The 12,037-nt window shown below is 42.0% G+C and overlaps 1 protein-coding gene across 1 annotated transcript in view; it reads right to left on the bottom strand.

Moving 5' to 3' along the window:
* Positions 1–259: 259 nt before the first annotated feature.
* The window catches only part of CUNH10orf90 (chromosome unknown C10orf90 homolog), a 125,543-nt gene continuing 113,765 nt past the window's right edge, over positions 260–12,037 (bottom strand). The window contains exons 7-9 of the mRNA XM_044445663.1: positions 5,361–5,424; positions 3,228–3,327; positions 260–356 (exon numbers count right to left, since the gene is read on the bottom strand). Coding sequence (XP_044301598.1) covers positions 318–356; positions 3,228–3,327; positions 5,361–5,424 — 203 coding nt within the window. The 3' untranslated portion in view covers positions 260–317. The remainder of the gene's footprint in view (positions 357–3,227; positions 3,328–5,360; positions 5,425–12,037) is intronic.

The raw sequence follows: 12,037 nt of genomic DNA on the forward strand, positions 1-12,037 counted from the left end.
TATGCCTGCAATGATGGATAAAAAGTCAGATTTACGGTTTTAAAAGTAAATAAATAAATAAATGTTCTGTTGTTGAAACAACTGCATAAACCATTTGTAAAGCTGTATTTCCATGGGTTATGACCATCAAAATATGATTTTCCAAAATCCCTTGAAAATTTATTTTGAAAAACCCCTCACAAGCTAGCTTTTTTGTTTATAGAGTTAAAAACAAATAAACTCTCCATGTAATTAAGATCATGCTAAGTTTGTATGGCTTTTTAATTAATCAAAGGCATTGAAGGCCCAAGAAGAATTATGTGCTCAGGAACCTTTAGTCATTCTGTGTTTCTTTGAAGAAGCTGGTCCAGTAATTGCTACAAGGAAAGCAAAAATAAAAATAAATCCTTATATTACAATATAAGGCATTTTGTATTAATAGATGTTATGGAGGATGAAGTGATACAGGCATGCACTTACTATGAGACTGGTCTACCCAGATGGTGTAGAAACAATACCAAGCTAAGTGCACTGATTTACCTGAAGACAGATTTTTATGCTCCAAGATACTTGATAAACATATTGACTCTGTCTGGATGTCATGAAAACCTGCTTTGAGTTTTGCTCCTTCCCTCCATCCCTTCCTTTCCCCTCCTTCCTCCAGATATTGTTCTGGGGGAGACTGGAAACATAAGGTTCTTCTCTCCAAAAGCTGTCTCTGAGAGCAAATTTTGGCTCACTGGGGCTGTCCCTCTTTAAGGGGTTACTTTTTGCAACCCCCAGCTTCCCCCCTTCCCCACAAAAGATCCCTCATGCTTTTGCTTTTAATGGCTAGCTCACTCTTCATGAGGCAGAGTGTGTGTGCAGAGGTTTCCAGCTTTGGCTGGGGTAATCTGTGGGTCAGGGCCACTTTCCACAAAGGGGCAGTGGGTAGCACCATACAGGCAAGGCAGGAAATCCCTCCCCCTCTCATAGAAGAGGAACCATACACTGAAAACTATGGTGCAAGGGGTCATTTGTTGGGTGCCGTCTGTCTCTCTTCAGCTACTGGCAAGCATGTGCCCTCCTCTTTGCTGAGGGGGTGCACACTATCTTGACGAGGAGGAGCAGATCCCTGCCACCCTTGCTGGCTGCTGCAGAGGAAACCTCTGGAGCAACCCACAAGGATATCCAGGAGCAACATTTTCTTTTTGTCCTGACCCTCCTGGGTCTCAGGGAAGGGTCAGACCACTCTTGGGATGCCTCCCTCTTGAAATAAGCTGGCCGTCACAGTGGAAAGAAGGGGCAGCTGGCACTGGCAGTCAACATGTGTGGCAAGGAATTTTGTTGCTCTCACCAAGCAGCTAACTCGCTGCAGGGTCTCACCTGTGGTGGGTTTTGTCTCCTTATTAGGATAACAGGACAAGCCACTACATTGATCATAACCCTAGAACAGATGATTAGCAAAGCAGGGTGGCTTGTTTGCAAACTGCCCTGTTTGCACAATGCGGTAACCCACCTATAATAACAATGCCTGAAGTCAGGAATACAATGGTACCTTGGCTCATGAATGCCTCAGTTCACGACCAAATCAGGTCACGAACAGAAATTTTGGCAAAATTTTGCCTCAGGTCATGAACTCTGCATTGGGTGACGACCATGATCGCACCCGTCTTCCCTGCACGATCGTGCTTGCGGGGGGGGGGGGGGATGGGCACGATCGCAGCTGTGCTCGTGCAGGGAAGACAGGCGCAATCACGGTCGTGCTTGGTGGGAGGGATGGCTGTGATCATGCTTGGGTGGAGATGGCTGTGATCGGGCCCGTCTTCCCTGCATGAGAGCGATTGCGCCCGTCTTCCCTGTACAATCATGCTCAGGGGGATGGGGAGCTGGCCGTGATTGTGCCTGTCTTCCCTGCATGAGCATGACTGTGATCATGGCTATCCCCCCCCCCCCCCCCAAGCATGAATGCTATCACATGATTATCGTTTGGACTCTCCCTCCAAACAATAACCTCCCCGCCCACCTAGGTTAGTGTTCTGTACTGTACAGTACTTTGTTCTTTGTTACTTTGTTCTTTGTCACTTTGTTTCAAATTTTTGTGATTAAAAAAAATGGTTACAGAATGTATTGACCTTATTTACACTGAATCTTATGGGGATATTTGACTTGGGTCACGACCAATTTGGGTCATGACCAGAGTCCTGGAACAGATTAAGTTTGTGAGCCAAGCAGAGTCACAATTGCATGGTTGTCTCTCAACCACAGCTAAATGCCATCCAAACTGCAAAAAAGTTCTGGTAATCCAAGATGGCCTCAGGTTCAATCTAATGGTGTTGTCCATAAGCCTCCAACTCAGAAGATTATGAGTATCCTATGCAGGGAAGGAGAGACGTGGAGAAAATCTTCACCTCCAATTTCAGCCATCTAGCAGATGCACTTTAGACAACCAGGAAAGGAGGTTGCAGAGTTGCCTGAATATGGGGATATGGTGGATCCAGCCTCCTCCATGCCCTGTGAACACACTCTAGCCCTTCTCTGACTTCGTTCTTATCAGAGAACCAGCCAGCAGATTCCTTCCACTCAGGCTGCAAGTGGAAGGGAGGTGCATGAATGCCCAGCTCCATTGTCAGAGCTCTTTTCCAAACTTGGATCTGGGAATCTGAAAAATCTATGACTCTCTAAGCGCTGTTTAGGCACCACTGGGTCATTCTGCTCTAGTCTTAATGTGATGGACAAACAAGATGAGTTCAGGGAATGTTCAGAGGTGGATAAATGAGGAGTGGAGAAGGGATGCTGAAAAAGCTGCAGATAATGGATTGTGAGAGGCCGGCTCCCTGGCCCCATTCCCTTATCCATGGTTTGGCAGGAAAGGGAAAGAAAATCTACTGCTCTTTCACAATTTTGCTCTTTAGAAAAGTAGAGTCAGGGAAGTCTGTTTGCCTCTTCCACTGTGTCATAGTTTCTTACATCTTATTTCTTTGCAGGGGACATTATTACCCACTATATGAAAACCAAGGGTATAGAGTTTATTCACATCCATACATCCTCAGGCAAAGTGAAACTACATTCTGATCATCACTTTGCCCAAGGCTGAGACAATACAAAACAAAACTTTTAAAATGCTGCTTTTGGTTGTCTTGCATACTGGTGCAGGTGTTGCATGACAGTGTGTGAATACGAGTTGGCAGAACACAGAAAAAAAACAGCCTCTCTTTTTAAAAAGTTACCAAGTTTTGTATTCAATTCATTCATTGGAGAATCATTACCTTTTTGAACACTTCAACCCGCATCCTATTGCTCTGTAAAATGACCCGTTTCTGTTTCTCTTCCTGTTTCTTCCTCACTTCAGGTAGATTATTATAAATCCTGGAACATGTGAAAAATGCTAATATTTAGCATATCATTCCAGAATGTTATTCTTAAATGGTTTTTGAAATTATGTTCCTATTGATGTTACTAACATCCCATCTTAAAAGGGAAGTACAGGTAACACTGTTTAAAATGACAAGGAAAACAGCAGATCAAAATGTCTATTAAATAGAACATGAGATCATTTAAATCTATCTGTACTATGAAAATGTGCAGTTTTCTTCTCTTGGTCACGTCAGACATCCAGCACAGAATTGCTGCAGGATGGAAAAGCCACGTGGCCTTTTCCAATGATCTTTTCTGTTGACCTCTTGAGGTTACCAAAAGCAGGTTTCTTGGGCACACGCATCTTCCTATGGAAATTTCTAGAGTTGTCTTATTTCATACCAGATCATTGGTACTCATATTGTTTACACATTCTGATGTCCTTGTGCCTTTTCTCCACCTCTTTTCTTCAGGCAGACATGTACCAGTAGAAACAAAAAAGGGGGGGGGGCTGGGCTTCCTGCTGACTCCATCTTAATTTCTTCACAATTTCTTCAGGGGCCACAACAGAGCTCTGTCAGGGCCTTAGAGCATCCACAGGAGAGTTAAAATGGTAGGCACTAGCAGCAAGATCAGTTTTTTTTGCTACTGCTTGCTTGCCCTGCAAAGAAAAAGGAAGGGGAGGCAGGACAGGTACAGGAACAGATTCCATTGCTAGCTCCCTTTTCTTTGTCACCCAGAAGGGAGACTTTGCTAGTGCTGGAGCTGCTGAGGGCTCAGCCAAACCTGCACTTGCCCTCCCCTCCAGATGCTATCCTGATGCACCCTGCATCCTTCCCCTGCCCCATAGACATCTGTGAGCTTTAGGGGGGAAAGACTCATGCCTCTGAGTATGTTTGCATGTGCACATGTGTGTGGATTTTCCCACTGTGCTGAAGTGGTCTATTAAGAAAATCATGTCATTCCTTAATTGGCCTTGAGAAAGTTGTAGTCTGTCAGCCTAATTTATCTCATAAGGTTTCTGCAAGGATCCAAAACAGAATCTTTATACATAAATGGCACCAGTTTTTTGGGATCCATCATACCCTAACATGACCAGGAAGTATAGATGCAGCCATGTCAATAGAAGCAAGCTGGATTCTTAATGGTTTCTAGTAAGGTCTGAGAAACAGAAAAAACTGAATGCAATAAGTATACACAGTTCTTGGGGAAAGTTTAGATTGGTGTCCCTAAGGTACATATTTTCATTTTATCCCATATAAGAAAATACGAGTAGCTGCCATTTACTCACATAGAAAAAAAGTGAAGTGCAGCACTTGAGGAACTTAGTGCTGTGTGAAAGTTCAGCTTTCTGCCCTTGATAGCAGCAATATCCCCACTCCATATTGCTTTTAGTAAAGAATAAGTATATATATATTTGATGAATTTTAAAGATCAACTTCCTTGAAGGATGCCCCCACAGCACTACATGCCATTCACACCAAAATGCAATATGAATTACATGGGACTGGAAGCTAAAATAGCTGAAAGTACGTTAAAACCAACTTTGGCAGAAAGCTCCCCTTCAGAGCAATATGAAGCACAAACCCATCAAAGAGGCAAGCAACATGCTAGGATGCCAAGAAGTAGGTTCTTGACTTACAAGGCACCTCTTTCAGCCATGCACATGTCATGGAGAGTGAGCCACAGCTTCCACTTTTGCAGTATCTTAGCAGCCAGCTGTCAGGGTGATGTCCCTGACATTCTAAGAAAATCAGTGCTCTGATTTTGATCTGCTAGCCAGGTAAAGAGATGCAGTGTAGAAGTGAAACACATTAAAAATGGGGAAAATGCACCCCAGCAAACTCAGTTATTTAATATGCTACTATTATTCTTCCCAGCTTACAATAAAATGGGGCTAGAAGGGAAGACATTAATTTTGCCCAGAGCAGTAATCAAATTCAGTCTTGGGCTAGCCCTGCCCATCTGATGACTTATAATTACTCAGTACTGGAGACAGAAGGGAAATGGAGCAAAACGGAAGGAGACTAGAAGTTGGTTCCTACCTTTTCGATCGCATATGCATCTCCTTTTCTGAAATGTACCGTTCTTTTGGCTTGAACAGATTATCTAACAATTGTAAAACAGAAATTACTTGGTAGAGGTTCATCTCCTTCTTGGATATGAATTCATTCTAACATACCCCAAGACCGCTGAAGCTAAAGTTGTATCCTCTTTGACTCTTCTCTTTGCTAGTGCAAATCTGAAGCCCAGACACTTGTAACCAGCATTCACATAGTTTCTCCTGCTTGCTTTTGCCTCACTTCCCTCTCCATACTCCTTAAACAAAGAGGTACTTCCTGCAGGCATCATTTTATCACATTAAACTAGAGACATGTTTACAATGGAACCATGCACTGTAAAGAAAGGTTAGGAAGAGAGGCTGTTGCCTTAAATCAAGACAGGCCTTGGCTCATTTATTGTCTATATCTGTGTACCTCAGGTTTCTGTCATCTACTTTGTTCTCTTTAAATACAACCTCAAGATCTTCTAGCTGAACTCAGGTACAAAACAGTGGTTCAGGGTGGATAGGCACCCGATAGAATTAAGGAACCATTTGCCCCAGAACATGTAGCACAGATTAGTTTGCTTTCTTGATCATGACTGAACTTGCAATCCTTCAATAAAAACCCACTCCTGATTTTCGCTTAAAACCATCTCCATTTCAGTAGCCTAATTTAAAGGGGAACAAAAGTTTTCTATTGTTCCTGTTGTTGAACAACTGGGGAGCAGAATGTTGCAAGTCTGCAAATCATCCAGAGCTCTGTCGAGTTCTCGATCTACACTATCACCCCATTAGGGCTTCCCAGTGTTTCAGACACAACCATTTCCTACCTGGAGATGTTAAGAACTGAACTTGGAACCTTGCTCATAGAGAGCAGTACCCTTGAGCTACATGCAACAGCGACAATCATGTTTATCAGTGTATCTGCTTCATTCATATCTAAAATGGTAAGTTAGGAGTCTGTTATTTCTTTACATCAAAAACAATTTGCAAATGAGAGAGCTAAACCCTCCCCTTCCTTTGCCTATGACTCTACCACTACAAGCACTTTTCTTAGCTCACCTTTTGATGCTGCAACCAGGCTAGGAGAAAAGTGCCTGCAGCAGTGATATATAGAGAAGTAAAGGCAGAGGCTGGTTCAACTCCGCTCACTTGGGCAACCATTTTGTGGCAGAATGGACTCAACTCCTTTTAGAAGTGAATGGACAGGAAGTTGAAATTGATAAGAGAGAAGCTCCAACTGGTTGGCTAGATAGCTCACTGGCTAGTCCTGGTCAATTCACTGTCTCTTCTGGATCTATATTCTGTGAATGTGACAGGGTAATTACTCAATAAAAGCCTCATCAGAAAGTTTCCTAAACTTATCTCACAGGAGTATTCTGATCATACAGTGGGCTGAGTCCTTGGAGGGCCCTATTAAATCCCCACACCACATTTTCAGTCTGAAGATTCACTCACACTTGGGCAATAATAGGGCCAGAGCCACATATCAGCCAAGATGGATAGCAGGCAGGCAGGCGGAGGCTGGAGAACACAGCCCCAGTTCATTACAGAGCAGAGAAATAACCCAAAAACCCTGAAGCAAAATATTGTGAAATTTCAGAAGACATTAGCAAGGGAAGGGAAGTGGCACAATACCATTTCTAATAGAATTAGCATTTATCCTTCAGTATGCCACCCACCCATCAAAGAAGCAAGCCCAAGGAAACTAGGAAAATACATTCCAAAGAGTCTAAATAGCATGGGCAAAGAACTCACCATACCTAAATATAGAAGTGACTAGCAGCTGCAAAAGAAAATCCTAAATAACTTAAGATGAATTAGCAAATCCTGCCCCCAGATTTGTCTGGGACTAGTGATGTAAAATTTCTGGAAATCTTTAAGCTGGGGGAGGGGGGTCTGGTGGGGGAGAACTGGGTTAAAAAAAAAACCCTAGAAAAATGCAATATTAGCATATTTGTTTCAAGATGTTCAGTAACTTATTTCCTTGCTAAACAAAACAATGCAAAATAATAACTTCTGACTGAAGTATATCACTCTTTTCCCCTCATAATCCTCACCTAAGATCCTCCTTTCACTCCTGCACTCAGGTTTCTGTCAACTTCTGTCTCTCACACCCTTATAATACTTGGCAGCATGAGGTTCTGACTCTCCCTGGTCACCAATGTGCCCTCTACGTAGTCCACTTCCTTCTTCAGAATCCTAAAAGCTTTTCAAAGCATTCTGCAGGATTCTAATGAGAAGGCTGCCTCTTCAGACTCTGTAGACTTCTGACAGACACCACTCTCTGACGTTTTGACAGATCACACTTGACTGTATCTGCTGACAGACCATCACTCTCTCTGACTGAAAAGTTCCTATTTTTCTCTCCTTGCACACTTCCAAGCTCAGCCCACACACTCTCAGTCACCAGCCAATCACCTCACTCATTCATTCCCCTCTTTTATCCCCTCTTCCCCTTCTGAAATTTACCACCATTTAAAGGAACACAGTCTCAGAACACTTTAAAACATCACACACCCTTTACAGATTGAAGCTGTAGAGAATGTTCTTGGCTGCATTCCCTTCCAAGCTGATCAAGATAAGAGACTTCTAACTATGTCTTTATGATGTTAAACTGTCCAATTATGCTGGCTTTGTGATACAAAAGAGGAATTTTGCAGAAATTATTTACAAAAGACACCAGTGAAGTTACATTAGCAGATATTAGGGAAATATGGGTTATATTAAGAAGCTGGCTCAAAAGTGAATAATTTTGCTCCCTTCTAACAAAAAGGAGTTAGCTCCATCCTCAGGGTGGTTCCTGATTTGGGGCCAGATGGTGGATAAGCTGGTGCAACTCAATTGGTCTGCTCTTTTCATCTGATGGTGCACTATGGAATGCTCGTGACACTTTCATCCCCTTCTGAGTCTGCCTGTTAAACAGTGTTTCTTGGCAAGAAGTAGGTGCATATTTCAGATATTTGCACATATATGTAAACATCTGAAAATATGCACTATGATGGTTTAATATTTAAAATCTTTATGTGACATATGCATGTCTTAAATGCCACCTAGTTATCAGCCCTGTGCCTTTCAAAGTAGGTCTTGTTTTGCATTCTCTCTGTAAGGGAAGTGAGAATCTCGGCTGCTAATGCGGGGGGGGGGGTGGTTCTTGAGGAGGGAATGGAGGTTGTTCCCATTCTGGTTGGCGTTTGTCTTGGTTAAATACTATGAGCTGAACTAAATCAGCTAGAAGGCAGCAAACCTTGTTATCTTTGATTGTTTTGCATGAATTTATTTGTGGGTCAGCTTACTGTTTTGGGGTTCTTTTTACCCAGTATAAACCACTTTTGCCCAGGGAGAAGCAGTCCACACAGACATTTTAATATATTTCATACTGCGGGAGAAGAGAGCGTAGATATGGAGCTTGACCTGGCTGCTACATTATTACTGTTTTAGGCTTTCCAAATCATCCTGAATCCTGTAAGGAAAAGGAAAAATGACTCATAATGTGGCCTTCCAGGTGACACCCCCCCCCCCCCCCCAAAAAAATGCTCCGCTGACATTCCCTGTGTGCAAATAACTAACAGTCACTCCTGGGAGCCTTAAAGGAACAGTACCACAGGGCACACAACTATCATCAACTATTACAAAGATCTCTAAAACCCTTCCCTTGGTTTTTGTCACCAGCTCCCTAGTCTCCCAGGGATGAATGGGCTGCAGGGATCACTATCCCGGTCCCATCCATTTCAAGAATGTGGACTATCATCACAGAGGGTAATGATGTTTGGAATTTATATCTGAACCATAAGTATGTTTAAAGGAGTGCAGAAGAAATGAAATGTGGTAAGACTTGGGCTTAAGTCCTGAATTAGGGTGGAGGGGGACACAGGGGAAGATTGGCTTTGTCCAGAAAAAAACCTAAAGATATTTTATTGGAGAAAGTCATCCTGACATGTAGGCCAGTGATCTCTTTGCACAAAGCACTCAGTATTTCATGAATCAACACGTATCTTTGTTTAAAAACATATTCCACATGACTGAACAGTGACACTGTGATATGCTTGAAGAAGATAGTCTCTGGCCATGAAGCCTATTCATAGGTTCAGAGAACAATAACCAAAAATTAACTGCAGATCTGAGAATGTTTGCATGTAATGCTAAACCACCATGGCTTGGTGGCCCTTAGCAGTTACGGCAGTGCTATCATAGCTTGCCATGTCATGTGAAGTTGGTGTTATGGCTTGTTTGAGGGAGTTGAACAGCCTCAAATAATCCATGGCTTGCTGTCAGGTTATTTGAGGATTGTTTGCACCCTCAAACAATCCAAAATAGGTTTGTACAACACAGCAGACCATGGCAAGCAGAGGTGCCTGTGGTTACCATATACAGGGGTTGACACTTGGCATGACACAGCTCCTCCCACAGCTAAATTAAGCAATAATGGACTATTATGTGAATGAGGTCATTGCTGAAGAGTCAGCCAGGGTGAAGCATGAAGACCCATGTGGTCCATGCAATTTGTAATAAATGATTTTTTAAAATGCAGTGTGAACTTACTACGTTATACTGTCATTTGTGAAAGCAATATAGAAGTCCAATGTGAATTGATAGTAGCCTGGGCCTAACTACGTTTACTCAGAAGCCCCACAAATTTCATTGAGACATTTTAAAATAAATATGTTTTTTTGTTGTAGCCAATAGTGTTCATGAAGTTTACTCCTTTGTAGCCAGGTATCTGATCCTATGCACACTTACTTGGGAAGAAACTCCACTAAACTCAATGGGACATTGAGGCAAGTATGCATAGGATTGGGCTGTATACCAGCAATACACAGACATTTAGTTGAGTTTAAGCTCCAGTGAACACAAGTAATGTTTATTTCCAAGAATACATGTGCAGGATTAGGCTGTGAATCTTGCAGTCCTAAGCAGGCTTACTTGGAAATAGCTGAAAGAACTCAGCGGGTTGCTATCCTGTGCATGTTTCATCAGAGAAAAGGCTTACAACTACCAACATGGTGCCAGCCAATATGCCAGGTCAGCCGGGGCCTGCTAGGAGTTGTAGGCCTTTCCTCTGTACAAACATGCCCAGATTTGCCTTGAAGTTTCATTCAAATCAAGTTATTTCCAAGCTCTTATGCTTAGGGTATTAACTTGACCAATTCTAACCTTAAATATGTTTTTGCTTGAAAGTAATTCTTATGACCTATGGCTTAAAACAAAAAATGAATTGCATTTAATTGGAAATAAGTCTAACTGTCATAAATTTTACTAACTTGGAAGCCCCACTGAAATAACTGTTAGGATTTCCTCCCTACTATGTATTTTTAAGACTGGACTATAAAATGGCACATAGCTCTTTGGACAGTAGCATGAAAAGTTTGTGTGTGCATGCGCGGATGTTGCATACACACATTTAAGGGTGGCAAGCAGCTTCAGAGCTGCTTAGTTTGATACAGATGTCAACTCAGTATCCACTGCCTTAAATACAGATCTTCTTTCCGCAGGTTCTACTGCCACATGGTTTCCATAGAGATTTATGGAGGTGTCCCAGGGAACCAATGTATGCAAGTCTTTCAAGAAATCATACCTAGTATCTCAATTACATTCCATTTGATATTTTCTTGAAAAGAGGAAAGAGTGCTTTTAGTTTAAGAGCTGAATCACTTACGTACACCAACATGCAATCCCATGCCATTCCATCTTGATATCCCTTTTAAGACCAGGGAAAGAAACACTGAAGGATCAAATGTTTTTCAAGTGCTTTTGTGAACACATGGAAATTCATGTTGCAGAAATTCATCTTATTATACTAGTTAATCATCTCATGACATAATGTAGCTGTGTGTGCTTTCTTTCAGATGTTTTGACTCAAGTGTATTTACATAAACTAATAGCAAATCAACATAGTTAATGTTCAATATACCCCCCAGCCATTATTATTATTACATTGCATTTATATATCCATTATATCCAACTTTTTTCTTCTGTTTGCAAGGAACCCAATGTGGTTTCACAAGGTTCTCCTCTACTCCTGTTTTGCCCTAATATTAACCCATGAGGTAGCTTAGGCTGAGGGTGAGTGATTGGCCCAAAGTCACCCAGTGAGCTTCATGGCTCAGTGCAGATTAGAATCCAGAACTCCCAGGTCCCCAGTCCAATATTTTAACCACCACACTACATTGGTCCTCAGTCCACCAGCCTTAAATTTGCTATTTAAATCTTTTGTTCCAAACAATGCATGTTAGTCCTTAGAGAACAGTGGTTAAACTCCATTCTGTATAATCTTTGTTTTAGCTTTGATTATGTACATTCTCCTGCAGCTTTAGCTACAGGAAGATTCATAAACAGAGTATATGGGTAAAAATACGGTCATGCTTCCGGATAGCCTGAATGATGAATCCCTGAAATAAGACAGTCAAGGACCTGAAAACACCCTACAAATCAGTCGGCTTTTAAAAATCTTTAACAGCAGCTAGGACCTCAGTAATTAGTAAAGATTTGCACAGTATGGCACAGAAACATGCGGTTTAATTTCAACTTATAACCAGTGTCTGAAACAGGGTTAGATACGGGATTCAGATTCTGGTTAACAAACCCTTAAGCATCAGTTTCATATTTCCAGTGTGACAGGAGACTGTAGTTTACTAGAATCAGTGTGCTTGTGTTTGATGCATGCACAAATCCACATCT

Source organism: Varanus komodoensis, unplaced genomic scaffold, assembly GCF_004798865.1.
Source record: "Varanus komodoensis strain SLA01 unplaced genomic scaffold, ASM479886v1 scaffold49, whole genome shotgun sequence".
NCBI lineage: Eukaryota > Metazoa > Chordata > Lepidosauria > Squamata > Varanidae > Varanus > Varanus komodoensis.